The sequence below is a fragment of the Nothoprocta perdicaria genome, unplaced genomic scaffold (genome assembly GCF_003342845.1).
Source record: "Nothoprocta perdicaria isolate Ctin4 unplaced genomic scaffold, notPer1 scaffold_43, whole genome shotgun sequence".
In the NCBI taxonomy this organism is placed as follows: Eukaryota; Metazoa; Chordata; class Aves; order Tinamiformes; family Tinamidae; genus Nothoprocta; species Nothoprocta perdicaria.
Genome location: NW_020455677.1, coordinates 3625644 through 3642058, shown reverse-complemented (window position 1 = coordinate 3642058; position 16415 = coordinate 3625644). Strand labels below are relative to the sequence as shown.

General features: G+C 44.3%; 1 protein-coding gene across 1 annotated transcript in view; it reads right to left on the bottom strand.

Annotated features, from left to right (window-relative positions):
• EPAS1 (endothelial PAS domain protein 1) overlaps positions 1-16415 on the bottom strand; it is a 45094-nt gene that overhangs the window by 15213 nt on the left and 13466 nt on the right. The window contains exons 2-6 of the mRNA XM_026046241.1: positions 15907-16097; positions 6631-6782; positions 5987-6071; positions 5473-5591; positions 5167-5369 (exon numbers count right to left, since the gene is read on the bottom strand). Coding sequence (XP_025902026.1) covers positions 5167-5369; positions 5473-5591; positions 5987-6071; positions 6631-6782; positions 15907-16097 — 750 coding nt within the window. The remainder of the gene's footprint in view (positions 1-5166; positions 5370-5472; positions 5592-5986; positions 6072-6630; positions 6783-15906; positions 16098-16415) is intronic.

Genomic DNA, 16415 nt, shown 5'->3' with positions numbered 1-16415 from the left:
CAGGGAAATACCAGTTGTGAGTCATTAGTTTACAGAGCTACTTTTTAAAAAAATGGCTAAATTGCCTCTATACCCTTGTTATCTGCTGCCGCTACTGAGCTTTATTACATTTCCCTTCAAACACTCTTGGGAATAAAGTGTTGGGGTTTGGGGTTTTTTTGTTTGTCTGTTTTGTAGTAATTTAAGGGTTTTTTTAAAGAATTACACCATGTTTCTTTCTCCTACCCCCAAAAACTAAGACTGTCTGAAAACATTTCCTAGGTGTATTTTCAAAGGCTGGAGTTTTCACGGGAGCTCTCGGGGAGCTATTAGCAGTGTTGTTTTGTCCTGCTGGAACCAGCACATCAGGCCAGTATCCCTGCTCTTCCTCCTCCTCCTCCTTCTCCTGAGGGAGCTGCCCATGGGAGCAGCTGGGCCGGCCGCCGGCTCCCGGCTCGCGCAGCCCTCCCGCGACCCTCCAACTCCTGGCACTCGATGCCAGAAGACTCGGGCAGCAAAGAGGCTGCGTGGCAGCTGGGCCAGGACTGCAGTGAAGCTGTTAAAAGAGTCTCTGCACTGAGTTCCCTCGAGAATCACTTCTCTCCAACTCGAGAAAACGCGAAGAAATGGAGYGAAATTCGAGAAAACGYGAAGAAATGGAGCAAAACTCGAGAAAACTCGAAGAAATGGAGCAAAACTCGAGAACTGAGAATTGAGTTTTGGCGCTGAGGCGCCTGCTCCCGCCTGGCCACTTTCCGCGGCAGCCCCAGGGCCAAGCGCTGCCCCAAGGACGAGGGCAGAGCCGAAGGGCTGCAGAACCACATGGCACCCAGGGGACCACGTGGCACCCAGGGGACCACGTGCACCCGAGCCCGGCACGCAGGACACAGGCTTTCACTCGGGCCCTGGGCAGTAAACTGCTCCTTGTGCAGGCTGAGGAATGACAAAGCGGCAAAGCAAACTGTGTGGTGGGTTGGGTGGCATTCCTGACGTGGAAGGCTTTGTGTTGCCTTTGCACTTATATATATATATTTAAAAAAAAWAACTCTAAATTGGTGCTAATTAGAATAATAGTAATTTTAGCTGAAGGAGACTGGTGGGTTGAGAGGCTGTTTGTTTTCCTGCTAACCGCTCTCCTCTAAAAACACAAATACCTTTGGGAGAATCTTAATTTTGCCAAACTGGCACTTCGCTAAATTTGTCCCCATGATGTAACTGTGGTCAAAATCTCGGAAAACACATTAAAGAGAAGGGCAGTAGCCGTCAAGTGCAGATCTGTCCCTGCTACCACTATTTAAGTGCTCTGGGCACTGCATTTCAGTTCTCAACTGTGTCCATTTTTAAGAGTAATTGGCATTTGTTGGGATGTGGAGCAAAGTTTGTGCTTAAGGAAGCTGCTGGAGAAAAAAATTAGCTGGGGAAGGTGATGGAGGAACAAATCATCTGAGTCCTCTTCCTGGATTTGCATGACTTCTGCTCATTTTACTTCTCCGAGACACGGCAAAGCACAAGGGAAGCTCACTGCTTCAAAGACTACATTTCTTAGAAACTAGTTAYTTTTTTTTAATTAGGCTTTAGCCAGCTTTTCTGTCTCTTGACAGGAATACAAAGCTTTTTTAGTCCAYACGATTCCGTGAGTTAAAATAGTATCATAACAAATAAGAGGAATGAGAAGTCAGGCTCTTTGTGAAAGACTACCGTAATGTTTACTGCTCATAAAAAAATAACCAGGTATAGACTCTTACGGCCGTATGTGGACTGTGCGCGTGAGGGTGTGGGACTCCAGACAAAGTCTTTCTTTATTCAAGCTGTTACCAAGTTATTGAAGCTAAATTGGTCTTGACAGGAACAAACAACAAAAATTTATACTTTTTAAAGCAGAATGAGTTAAAAAAAAAAAGAAGCCCCACGCACATTTTCTCTGGGGAAAAGCTGGGTAAGTAACCACTGTGCCAGCCTGCTGCAGGGAGCTGCACGTTGTTGTGGCAATCCTGCTAAGCACCCAAGGCTGCTGCTGAGAGGGAGCCTCAGATAATCCCCAAAGGCAGCAAAAAGCGCAGACACGTTTCAGGGCTTCTCCCAGACCAAACCAGGCCAAAACCGGGCAAAAACCAGGGACCCCTGCCCACTGCTGGACACTGGAAACAAAATACAACACTGGGACACTGACGAGATCCCACATGTACATTCATATTAGAAGAAAGCTGATGTCCTAATTTAGTCTGACTGACACTATTGAAACTGCCTTGTTTCTCTTGTACAATCTCAAATGCATCTCACCATACACCCCACCATCATTCCCTCCTCTTCCTTATCTCCTCCATTAAAAAATTCCAATGAAGAAAAAGAAAGTGTTAACTAATCAAGTGTCTTGTAAACCCCAACCACATGGTTCTGCAGACTGTAGGTTCTCTCCCCTCCTCACAGCAATGGACAGCAGACACTTTGGCATCACTGCACGTTCCTCCAGTCCGCCCCGTGTCCCTGTGGTGATGCCCACGGTGCTSGTGCTCAGCTATAGCCCCAGGGAAACAGAGCTCCTTTCACACCCAGGCTTGCCTTTTCCTGACCTAAAACCACCCTCACCAGAGGTCTTCCCCAACACAAAAGCATTGTGTGGCTGCAATAAGCCCTGCTCGGATTATTGACTTGTACCAGTGATCAGCGTTTCCGCATTACAGCTGAAATAATCCTTCCCTTAAACCTCTTAGCCAAGATAAGCAGAGCAAGGGAATGTGTCTAAATAGTTCCCCATTAGTGGCTGAAACAGCCATTTAACAGAACAGCAACTTGAACTCTGAACCTTATTTTTAATTCTTATCTCAAAACTCTTTCACAGGTCCCTTCCCATGCTAACTCTGTTTTAAGAATACCACCATATTTCACCTCACCACAGGGGAGTCATAGGTCCTCATATATAAATCATTTATGGAGGGCAAAATACGTAGGCAGGTGCATTACACATTTGAAACGAGGGAAGGGGAATTTCTTCACAGCAGAAAGGCAAGAGTGCCTTGACAAGGGCTTAGCCATCTGACTGGCACGCGCTGCTTTTCCTCCCCCTTTTCCTCCGTTCTCCTTCAGACTGCCTTCCCACCCCTGGCATCAGCGGGCCCTTTCATACAATTTGTCTGTTGGCACCAAATTCGATAAGAACCCGTGAGTGTTTTGCCCTTTTATGTGTTTTCTGACACGTCTCGTGCTGGCGAGGGCTCAGCACCAGCTGGGCAGCGCGGAGAGCTGCCGGGCTCGGCCTCCTCCTGGCCACCATCCCACCATCAGCATCACCTCAATAAACCACAAATGAAGCAGCTAAAACCATCTAGCAAAACACGTGCTCATATTTAAGAGACAGTGCCGGAATTCCCTCCAGGTTAAATCACAGGAAGCTGATGTGTTACACTGACAAACAAGGAGTTTTCCCTGTAAATCGGCTCCCTCAGCTTAAAACAGGAATTTATTCTTTTTAAAACCAAGTATATGCATCTCTAATGGAAAGTATGGCTCTCTCTAATTCTCATTTATAATTGTACAGAAAGTCCGACAGAGACCTACCAATGCTGTAACGTAGGGAACCCTCCTCTTTCTTCTAGCCTGTCACCAAGTCAGTTTATRATAATTAGGAAGCAAGGTGCTTTTTATAATAAGTCACTACTACATTGTTGGATTTCTACCCCAACAGCAAAATCCTATTGGTATCTCAATACTTTAATCTTAAAATATTTTAAAAGAAAGTGTGATTTTTTTTTAGTAGCTGCATCAAAGTACATACCATGAGCCACAATTTTCAGAATTTATATCTAATGGATTTTTTCTATGCATACCTCCATGTGTGCCTAAGCATTGGTCCTGCATGCATTATAGGGAATAATGCACCTTCCTGGAGACCTTCCTACCTGAACTCTCAGTCACTGTATTTCTTCTCTGAGAACCCTAGCAGCTTTCTTTAAAGAATGGCTAACCTGTTTTCACACAACTACCTTGTACTTATCTGAGCAGAACAGACTCCTGGTGCCATTTACAGCACATTTCTAGTTACAACATATTTRCTGCTAAATTCTTAGAGAGGACAGAAGAAGGTCAGTCACAAGTTTCCCACTTGCAATCTTGCTGTCACCCACAGCTGCTAACCCTGTACAGTTGCTTCACTGCATTATTTAAAGCAATAATCATGCCTGGAACAAGTTTTTAAAAATCTCAAAAGCACAAGAGAATAACTAAGATTTCAGTTCTGATTTTTTCTTTCTTAAGGTTCAAGGGTACATATGATCCCATTGGCAGCTTCTTGGATGTCAGCAGTTGCAAGCAGCTCTGAATTCCTAGAGTCCAGTAGCACTAGTGAGAACCACCAACAGCTCCACATCACTTTCAGGGAAGATCTCATAAACTTTATARAAGGTAGCACAGACAAAATTTGCTGGAATAGGGCAGGGCAAGAGGAAGCTGCACAGGAAGGGATTTCTGGTTCACTCACACTTGCTGGGAAGAGGGTCCTACAATACCTAGACAGGAAGGRGAGACACGTGGTATGAGAGGCGCTGGGGATCCCCAGGGAAATTATGCAGGGGAATCTCCGTTTTTTCACTTAAGAGGGAAGCACGAGTGAGTGGAGGGCACAGGCCGCTCACCTGACCCAAGAGCTTTCCTTCTCCCTCGTGCCATCCCTAAATGCAGCAGATAACCAGCAATGATTGCTTTTCACTGAGCATGATAGACTAYAGCTTTGTTGCTGAGCAGGCAGATGCTTTGGTCTCCTTAGCAATTCTTAGCTTAGAATTAAGCATCTTCCAGTTAACAGATTATATTATCCTGGGTCAAACCAACCATAACACTATCCTTGGTTAAGGTCTGAAAGGGACATCCTTGGAGGARTTCTCTAAAATATGTAACAGAAATCCTCTTTACTCTTCAGTTTGTTAAGATCTAAGATTCTTATCACACTGAATTTTCTCATCTTCTGCCAGTGAACTTAAGCTCATCATTCAGGAAGAAAAAATACAGTGGCATTACCACCATTTTTTTCCTAAGCTAAGATTTCAGACYGATTAAGTGAGCCTCTGTCTTTGTAACGGAACTTGTTTTCTTCCAGTCCTTCCTTACCAGCTCCCCACAGCAAGGAAGTTTTGATGGACTGWTTGCTTGCTTAGTTTAGGAGGGTAGAAACATCCATGAAAAGGAGCAGGTTACCTGTCATCACAGTAGGTAAATTTCATGTCCATGCTATGGCGGCTCAGGAAGGTCTTGCTGTCCCGGGGGATGTCGATGTTTGAAGGATGCTGAATGGGCTCACACATTATTATAAGGCAGGTGAGGAGAGGCTCTTTATACCCACACAGGGTGTGAGGAGGGCAAGTGTTATATACTTTAACTTGTCCAGTGCAGTGCAAAACCTGAAATAATGATTTTGAATGAGGCACAAACTTAGAACGTACTTTACAAGCTAAAACATCTCTTTAAATTCATAATGCCTTCTTTATGGCTAAACTGTGGTACCTTCCACGTGGCAGATTTGAGGTTGACAGTTCTGCCTCTGTTGGTAACAGTGCATTTCATCCTCATGAAGAAGTCACGCTCGGTAGACATCTCCTTGCTTTTCTTTCCAAAGCCTGGACCTAGGTAAGAGAAAGGAAGGAAAAAAAAAAAAAGAAAAAAAAAAGAAAAAAAAAGAAAAAAAAAGGTCTTGTCACTCTTGCTTCTTAATTCCTACTTATAAGCATGAAGACTTGCAAGTAATAACTGACTAATCCCTAGTTAATTTACCTGCAGAGACTATCAAAGATGCATGGACAAACAAAGGGCCATTTTTAAGTCTGAGACCTAAACTTTGAGCAGACCTTWACTGGGTCTGTGCATTTAAATCTGTGTTTTAGCTTGCAGCACATAAATCTTTGCTAATAGTTACAAGTGAGAACATTATGCCTGTCTTAACTTGATGAAAGGAAAATACTAAACAAGCACTTCTAAATGGTATCATGCTTAGGCATATTTGGCAAAACAAAACAATTACCATTTTTCAGACTCAGATTCTCTCGAATTTCTTCATGGTCACATGGGTGAGTGAAGTCAAAAATGCTGTGTCCAGTTAATTCCACCTGTTTGGAAATAAAAACAGTGTTTAGCCCCTCCCCTAAAAACAACTTATTTATCTATTCACATACTCATTTATCTATTTCTAAATTCTACCTACTTAGAACAAACTGGTCAGTGGAACTAAGTGTACTGATAGCAGCTGAAGGATGGGGCCCAGTATTTTTGAGAGATGAAGCAGGACAACACGCTAAGCTTGACCACTGCAGTGGATCACAGCCAGGTTTAACTCAGCCTTTTTTATTAGTAATTTGTCCCATGTCTTGTAATGAATCCATTTACACTAACCCCACAGCCATATTCAACTGGTAACTGAATAGGATGCACAAAGCAGCATTGTTTCCATCTGATAAAAATTGCTTGAAAATGGTATAATAATATAATTTTAATAATATAAAAATGCCTATTCTGTCCTCCATAGCAGGATCCAGGAAGGTAGGGTTTTGGGTTTTTTTTTTTTTTTTTTTCCCTCTAGTCAACACAACTGTTTTTCTGCATTTAGGCATATGTCTGGTTCCTGGGAATTGTATTACAAAGGCAGAGAAGTGTCAGGGAACAAGTTACCTGGGTTAGACCCATATATTTGTTGACATTCTCTGACAAGAAGATCATGTCTCCATCCTGTGTCACCACGGCAATAAATCCCTCCAAAGCTTTCAGGTACAGGTTGTCCATCTGCTGGTCTGCCTCCAGCTCAGTCTCGTTGTCAGCACATACTGAAAGAAAGGACAAAAACATTTAAAATCTTCAACTTTCCCAGCTACTTTTTTTTTACAATTTTAGCAAAATACTTCCCTGTTAGAATTTCTTTTCCACAGTACTGTTCTGTGTTCTTGAGGAGAAACCCACCTGCATAGTACGTGGAAGGGAAATCCTTATTATTAGAAAGGTAAAAGTTTGAGAGTTTTCTTGATTTTCTTTTTCTCTAAACCTTCTGGTAAATATATACAACAAACTCTTTACTGACCTTATGTGTGTTTGCAGTAAGTAAATCTGTGTTAACACATATGTAACCAGACACTGAGGCACATACTCTATGGGGCACAGATTCTTTTGGCCCAAAGCATTCTTTTCATCTCCCATCAAATACAACACTGCAGTTCCTACAGAAGACAAGGTAAATGTGTGCATTTCTAGCAAATGCCTCACAAAACGACATGTGAATCCAGGTTTAGTAAGAAGTTCAAATACTTCTCCTATTAAGACTGCCCAAGTAGACTGCTCCACTCAGCTCAGAAAAATCGCCATGAAAAATACCTTTAGTATAAGAATAAGAAAACTGTAAGAAATAGAGAATTGTTGTCTTTCTGGATCATTTCCCTTTCATCCAACACATTTAAAGAATCTGCAGGAGAAACAAGCACCCGCTCCTGCTGAACTTGCTTTCTCAGTTGCAGACTGCCGAGCTCCGCACACGCCATCCCACCAGCTCCAACACGCTCCGTTATCTACCTATCTCCCATCCAGCCAGGAGAAAAGGCTCCATATCCCGTTCACATCCTATACGTTTCTACATGCAGGGAAAGGTTTGTGAATCCAACACATCTAATGTCTCCTGGAGCAGCCAGGCTACTGTTGTGACGAAATGTAAATCCATGCTGATGTATTTATGAGAGTGTTTGTGTTTTTTTGGCTAGTCATCTCCCTGTTGTTTTTTTCAACTTCCTCATACAGGCAATTGCCTCTTGCCATCTCTTCAAAACATTAGGACTGTTAAGTTTTCCGCTCCATGTATAGGAAACCCACAGCAGGTGAGTTGTAGGTGATTAGTAAGGACCAGTTTGTGTGTAGGAGTGGACGCAATAATTTCCTTGCCCTGTTTTGCCAGGGGTTTTCTCAGGAGATGGTTTATCCCAGCTCTTCTGTGCCCCTCAGCCGCCGAGGCTGAGCTTATCTTCATGGTTTTACCTGAAGGCAGCACATCTGCACAGAAGGGAGGGCAACAAACTCGGTCCTCCTCTGCCAAAGCCCTAGCGGTGGCTGAGGGCCCTGCTCATCGTCAGGTGCACGGGATGACGAGCCCCAGCACGTTGGGCTGCCCGGAAGGCTCCGGTCCTCTTTGCATCGGCCTTCGTCGATGAAGGAACCGTGGGAAGCTCCTCTGCCTCTTGGAGAACTTGGTTGTCTTTGCTGCTTTAATGTTGCAATTTCAGCATGCYGTTTTGCGTATCCTCTCAGGACCAGAGGATATTTCAGTTTTGTTCCTTTCCTCCCTATAACAACACATTCATCATTTTCTCTTCGTGTTTCTTGTGGAAATCCTTATTTCGGAAGAMGTGTAGAAGCATAAAGTCATTTGCATTTGTTTCTATTGCTTTGTATTTGTATTGCTTTGTAAAACATGTTAAAATGCATCTTTTGCTTTTTTTGGAGGGCTGTTTTTTGGTTTTGGTGGGGAGGATATACGGAAAAGGCTGAGTCACCTATACAGGTTTTACTTTAAAGCACAATCAGTTAATATTATAGGACAAGCCCAATTTATCCCTCCCGCAGTGGCTAAGGCAGGCTCGGGAGCAGGCGCAGGGGGACGGGCACTTGCAATGACCCTGGTGAGAACAAGGCCGCCAGGACGCCGCCTCCCRCCCCTCACCGTGGCCTTGGTCTGCAGGCCGGCAGCACCAGGCCTGCCCTCCTCGGCTTCTCCGGCCCTCCTCGGCCTCTCAGCATTCGGGGAGGAGAAGGCCCTGGCCAGGGAGGGCCGGCCCGGAGCGGGCCTTGGTTGCTGCGTCGCTGTGCGCAGGCACCGCGAGCACGGAGGACAAGGCCGCGGCCTTCAGGAAGCGTTGGAAACGCCAACAAAACGCTCAGCAATGTATTGAAATAAGGTTTTCTAAAAATAATAAGACTTTTTTTTTAAAAAAAAAAAAAAAAAAAAGGAAAATAAAAAATAAATAAATGAGCGACCATCTGCTCCCAAGCTTGTTTCTGCTGTGTAAAGGATGTCAAGGGTTTTTTTTTTTTACTTTTCCGGAAGCAAACAAATGGTTTATTCAGCAGGGATGGTGGCCATGGCCCAAGACAATCAGCCAAGTGTGGGCTCGGAGAAAAACTGACTTTTCAGCTCTAACCCCAGACCCTCCTTTCCCTTTTTTTCTTCCAGCTCATTAAGTTTGCATTAACAAAACATCACCATTCAAAGGCAGGAAGGCTATTCAAAGCGTTTGTATTCTTAAATGCCTCCAACAGTGAAAGACAAACACTTGACTTGTATTATCAGATGATTAAGTTTGCTTTTCCATGTATATAAATTATATTACTTATCCAAAGCCACACAGAGGGCAYGGGATCACTCGCATTGGGGCTGGAGGTTCAAACCCTTAATGTCCTAGCGTAGCCAAGCGCTATAGAGTCAGCTTTAGGGCACGTGGATGGGGATTATTTTTATTAAGATGACCTTAGTCCAGCCGGAGGCATCCGTGATGCGGACTGGGAAGAAGGGCAGARGGCCTATACACTAATGGATATGGATATACACTAATGTATAGGGAGGGCWGCAGCAAGGCCTGGGAAAATCACCAGCTACTAATATCTTTACACACATAAGGAGCTTGGTACATCAGAACCAATGCAGTTTTTTTTGCCACTAGCAAAAAATCTGGTTTTCTTAAAAGCAAATCAAGCCTTTGCTRCCACCAGCTGCTCCCCAATATCCCTCTAGCCTCTCGTTTTGCTTTAAATGTTCTTTATTAATTTACTTTGGGGCTGGACATAAGAAAATCTGACTTTAAGTGAAAAACAGCTGAGGGAGCTGGGATCCAGTGAAAGAAAGAGGTTTAGATGAGGAAGCAGGGGCAGAATTTCACCTTCAGTTTTCTATAGGCTTGGCAATACTTTTATCTAGGTGGTAGCAGCATCTAATGCAGGCTGGCCAGAATTTTCCAGGGCTTACGGAGATGCAATAAATCAGCACTGATTTTTAGGTAGGTCTTCTGTTGATTTCAAATGAATGGTCAATTAAATATTTAAATTAATTAAATTTTAAATTAATTAAATTTTGAAATAAGGATGAATTTTTTGTTTTCCCTGCAACTGCTTTTTTGTGGGTTTTTTTTGTTTTGTTTTCCTCATTTCTCCCTTCAGTTCAGGCACCATGGCAAGGGCAACTGGGCCGCAAATACTCCCATTTAACTATAAATTAGCATAAATACATGAACTACTTAACTATAGTTCAGTAGCAATGAAGTACTGCAGTATCACTGCTCATACTATAGTTACATTGATGGATCCCAGCCAAGGCTGTTCTCACAGAGCACTAGGAGGCCAATAAAGGAGAGAATCCCTGCCCAGTCTAGATCAGGGGATCAGATCAAGTTTGGGGGCACAGAAAAGTAAGGTGCCCTCCCTGGGGTGACTGTCACAGATATAGCAGGATCGTGCCTCGAGTCCCACTCTCATCCCCTGTTTCTATCACCCCAAGCAGTATTGCTCAGTCCATTTTTTCTTAGCTTTTTTTTTTTTTTTTCAAATTAGCTCTATTTCAAAAAATTTCAATCTATTAAAGTAGGAATTATTAATCCACAAGGAACCCTGAAGTGTTGTGGCAAATGCTTATTGCAGTGTTTATGATAACCTTTTATGCTAAAAATAGCTCTTGTAAACAAGCTTTGATTAATTCCCACTGTCAGGATGTGCTCTGTTCCCAAGTTTAAGAACACTTTTTCCGTAGATGCTTGCTCATTTCCTTCAGCCCGGCCTCTTGGAACAAATCTGAAAGCTCAAAAATCAGGCTCCCCTTGCAAGAAATAAGCGCTCAGGTATAAACAAGCTCCCAGCAAACAGTCAGGGATCAGCCCTGCTCCTTTCATGTGGCTCAGAGGAAGGGCCGTGATGCCTGGGGCTCAGCTAGAGCCCACGTCACCCCTCCATGCAGCCCTCAAGGCTTTGCCCCTTGTCCTGGGCRCCACAGGCACCACAGAGGGGTCTTGGCAATCAATGATGTGCAACAGATACCACGCCACAACTGTCCCCTCGCTCGCCGCCGTTCCTGACAAGGGCTCTCAAATCACTCCGTGATGTTGGCCTGAGGTAGGGAAGAGGCAGCAGCAGCGCGAGAGCTTTGGAGCTGGACTTGCCTCTCCCTAATTTCTTGTTTTGCATCAAAGGAAAGCAACGGGGGGCTATTTTCGTCCTGACACGACAGCACATCCTGTTCAAGGGGATATTTTCAATGCATTCAATAAAAACCAATCCATTTAGATACAGCAAGAAAAAGCCGCTCCTCAACTGGAAGCTTCCTGAAGGGCCCTTATCTCTAAGTGCACAAGCAACTTTTCTAAAGAAAACACTTGCAGGTTGCTTGCAGTTTTATTAGGGGGKTTGCATGCAGCCGGATTACACAGGCACTGCTCCTCTAAAGGTGCTTCAACCCCTGCTGTGCTCCGCTTTGAACAGGGCTCTTGGGGCACAGAGCYGCCCATCACCACATACCAGGGAGGCTTCTTCCACCAAAACCGACGGCGTGAGGCGCTTTCCTGCCCAAGAGGCCGCGCTCCGGGCAGTGGCAGCCCTCGGCCTCCACAGGACTGTTTTCCCAAGGCGACGGAGGCGCGCAAGCAGCCGGGCTATTTTTAAAGCCCTGTTTTATGCCACAATGGCCCCAGATTAGCCGCGGCTCGTCCAGACGGAGAACAATGCTCGCGCCGCCTCGCCCGATAGCAGGCGCTCCCTTAAAAGCGGCGAGCAGAGCTATTTTTTCCTCTCTGCTCCCTGCTGCCTTTCCGGCCCTGTTGTCTCCCTCCCTTGAAACAACTTCACACTGGCTTCCTTGCGGCCTCCCTTCTCCCAAGCCGCTTCCGGTCTGCTTCCCTGCTCCCTCCCCGCTCCTGCTACAGGAGCGGCTCCCGGGCAGCTTCCTCCGCTGCTCCTGGACATGGAAAAGGCACCCGGCTCGCAGGGCATGGAGGCAAGCTGGAAAAAATCCTGCTGGCCCCATTCGCCTCACTCCGACGCTCTGGCACACACCTCGGAAGCACATGGGGCTCTGCTCCCTGTATTACCTGCTGGTGAGAGCATGCATGGGAGGAGCACTTAGGCTATGGGCACCACGTATGAACAACGCGTGGCTCCCAGGGAGGACTCTGCTGCTCCCACATGTCAGACGCCAGCAGATTGGCTGGATTGGACTATGAAACAACTGCCATGCTAACCAAGACGGCTACTCCAACCAAAAAAAGCTACATTTGGCCATCTCTTAACTTCCTCCTCCCCCAAATTATGAGAATTTACTCACGTGCAAGCTGTTGTAGGTAACAAAAGGAGACAGGCACTGATATCAAACCTTCTGGCCAAATTAAAGCCCATAAGACCCTCACTCCTAAAGCTCAGCCACAGGTAAACACCAGGTGGTGAGTTTCGGTAGTCACTTGATGGGGTATCAAAACCTTCCCTTGAAAGGAACAAAGATCTCTTCTATATTTACCGCGACCTTTTTCATGCAATGAGGGTAAAAACTATTATGCCAATAGAATTAGGAGACATCTTGAGAAATATTTAAGGCGGCCATAATTAAATGATATTTCAACCAGCATTCCAATTATGCCGCGTAGCGCTCTGCACAACATGGAAACAGAATTATAAAGCTATTGTTTCAGTTTGCTTCCTGCGATACTAATCTCAATCAGGCCGTCAGAGCAACAGCCTGCGTTTCTAAATGTTCAAGGCTTCCTCTCCCACATTCCCACACAGAATTGCCTACTGTGAAAATCAAAGGGAAGCGTGTTACTAAGTAAAGCAGCCACTTTTATAAAGCAAAACCTGGTATTTTTTACCCTTTTGAACTCTGAGATACACAACCAGCTATTTCCTATTGTGAAAGGGGAGCGAGGCTGAGCGCGCTCGCTCCCGGCATGGGGATTTGCAGAGGCAGGGAGCACTGCACGGAGATCCAGCTAATGGAAAAGGCCGAGATCCACGAAGCAAAGGCCCCGTGCCACACCAGGGAAGAAGAAGAAGAAGCCTTCAGCACTTGATGCCAGCTGAGGCTGGCAAGTCGCCTGAGGCCATCTCTCAATTAAGGAGCAGGAGGTTGCAAGAAGACAAGGATGCAGCCCTGGAAAGTCCTTGCTCTCCCTGTTCCCAGAAAAGTGCTGTGAAATGAGGTGCTCCATCCCCATTTGAGAATCATGCCTGCAARACACAGCATGACCTCAAACCTGGTGTACCAGTAGTTTTTGATAACATAAATAATAAACACCAAAAAATGCTAATCAAGCAGCACTTTTGAAGCATCTTCTGTATTTTTCAAGCYGTGCTGCAACCTCATTTTATTGACATTGTATACACAAATGCAGTAAATGTTACTTACTTCAATGCTCTAAGATTACAGAGCAAACACTACCACTTGAGTCCAGTTTACATGAAGCATCTAGCCCAAATAATCACAGCCACTTCCACGGGGACAGAGCAAAGCCAAGAGGGGCTCTGTCTGCTGCGTGTCCCACATCAGCACTGCCCTCATTCCCCTTCCCCATCCCACCTGCCCAGGATAACTGACCCCCCTGCGTTGGCGGCTCCTCACACCATAGGAACTCGTGGGCATCTCCAGTCCCTGGAATGCCAGGCTGCATCCAACACAGATTTGCTTGTCCAGACCTCATTGAGACACATGCGAATCTTGGGATCCATTTGCCCCARAGAGGGGCAAATACGACCTTAAAGGTGGGATTCTGACCATGATAATACAAATTCTCTCTCTAATAATGTCTCTTTACGCTAAACCTTAAAAATCAGCTTTGAAATATTCAGGGCTATGTTAACCTCCAGCCTTCTTGCTTAACTTGGCCAATTAAATGTTTTAAATGTTAGCTGGATCCAAAATATAATTAGTAACCAAGGTATTTTGGCCTGAGTTCAGTCACTTCAGCTTGTTCTCACTTTCAGAAAATAAGACCCAACTTTTCCAGAAGAGTCCCCTTTAAAGTGCTTTAAGATCAGTTCGCCAAAATGGAAAAATAAAGGATTATAAAACCGTGATGCACATCTCAAGTGTCTAAAGATGCAGCTGTGGACAAAACTGTATTTGACTAACAACACTAATTTTAATGACAAGACCTAATTTAAATTGATATTTAAAATGAGGAAAGGGATCAGATTTGCTGCTACATTTAAAGTTAACCTAAGAACTGTCATAGGTAAAGCTTGAAATATTAAAACAGAGATTGACACAAATACAATGTTTAATTTCACATTCTTTTTTAGATTTTGGGTTATGGCAGTATTTCAAGTATATGGTGCTTCAAGACATGTAAATCAGATGCATGAATCAAATTATATCTCAAAACCATCACAGAAAAATCATATATAAGTTATATATGTGTGTGTATACACATATATATATGTGTGTGTATATATGTATTAAGCTATTTTATTTCAGCTTTCCAGATGCATGCACGTTATAACATCATCTGTTACAGCCATTCAGAAGTTTTATTTTCCTCATCTTTGACAGCCTCTGGCTCATGTCATATAAATACAAAAACACAGCATCAGCTTTTCAAATAAAAAAAAATAGCTAGCAAAGTGGTGAGTTATGTGGCATTTTAAAGAATACTTACCTATTTTATGTTAGCTTCCCCAAGCATTACTTATATTGGGAAAACAAAGATGACTTGCAAGCACTGCTCAGCAAATAACCTTTTCTTTCTACAGAGGTAATTGTTAAAGAAATCCAATTCCACAGGCCAAGGTTAGAAAGCTCCTATTTTATGCAAAAGTCTTTGCCTAGCTCAAAAAAGCTATAAAAACTACACCACACAGGAGCAGAATTTTATCTGTCATATTTCAGACTAGCCAACAGCATCCTCCTCCACAAAATGAGACACTTCCTAATAGCATTTATTAAAACAGTTGTTACAGTATGACTCAACTTTTCTAAAGTGAGGAAATGAAATCGTGACTGTATTGGGAGTTTTGCCATTAATGTGGGAAAAGACGGTATCTTGGCTTTACCTTTCACAAATAATTCAGGCATTGTTTTGTTAACATATTTTTGACACTCAGAAGTCACCATGTGAAAGTTCTCCCATAACCAACAGTTATTTTCATTAATCCCGTAGCCCACTCAAACCACAGATTCCCAAAGCGATTGCTTAAAGGCAGTTGAAAAATAAGAATATTTTGTGATTTCTATCAGTTTTCACAGCCCATGAAAATGGTGCTGGTTCACATTTCACCCTAGCCCAAAACAAGCAAGGTTCTCATTAAACAGAACCCATCTGTGTCAAGCACTGAAAAGTTGTTTGCTTTAGTTATCTGAGTCTACCAGGGTTAGACAACCTATCTGCTACCTATTACTGGCCTATAGGACAATTAGTCCTTTCAAACAAAGTATCAGGCGTTCAGCACTTCCAAGCTGCCTTTTAAAGGCACTTGAACAAACACATTTCCCAGGCAAATCAAGATTTACTTGTTTCGGCATGGAAGCCTAAGAGGCGCGTCTGAATTCTGATTAAGCTCTTGAAAGTGAAAGCTTAAAATCTGGAGCTTGCCAAAGCACATTCAGGAGTTTTCAGAATCTTTTGAGATAGGCAAAACTGCACCAGTTGCAGTTTTGATAAAGGAAGACGTTACGTGATGAGAAACACCATTTTCTGCTATCCTGATTAAAATATCCATATGGGGATGAAAAATAAAACCTTGCAGCTTAGTAGGTGGTCACATTACTACAGTGGCAATGGTTGTGCCCTGCGTTGACTTAGAGACCCCATGCTCAGAGAACATCTCGTATAGCTTCTACCTGAGGTGCTGCTTGGTGCTGAAGCCAGCTAGCACCCCAGACAACCTCGAGTGCTAGGCGAGCTCAGGACAAGCCGAGACTACCCACGAGCTGCGGGTAGGCCTTACCTGAAGACAAGAGCTTGTGCGTGCGCAAGAAGCTGATGGCCAGGCGCATGATGGAGGCCTTGTCCAGGTGCGAGCTGATGTTGGGCGGCAGCGGCAGCTCGTGGGCCAGCTCGTAGAGCACTTCGGTCTCTTTGCTGCGCCGGCATCGCGCCGCGTCTCTCGACTTCTCCTTCCTCCTCTCCGAACTGCTCCTGCGAGGTGGTGGGGAGAGAAAGGGACAGGCATGTCTTGAAAAGCCATCCACAGCTTGAGAGAGGCATTTGCAAGAGCAAATCTCCTTGGGTGGTGAATCATTTCGGTCAACTGGGTTAAATCAGTTTGCCAGGCGCTTATATCTGCTTGCTTTGTCTGAAAATGGGAATTTGGAAGGGCTGCTGCAACACCAAAGGGTTCTGATTCTACTAARGTTAGCTTGTGGTCTGCATTTAATGTGACAGGAGGAAAATTTGCCCCAGGCCAGAGATTCAAAATGWAGTAGCAAATCCTTATTCCCAAACTTCACTCAGCAT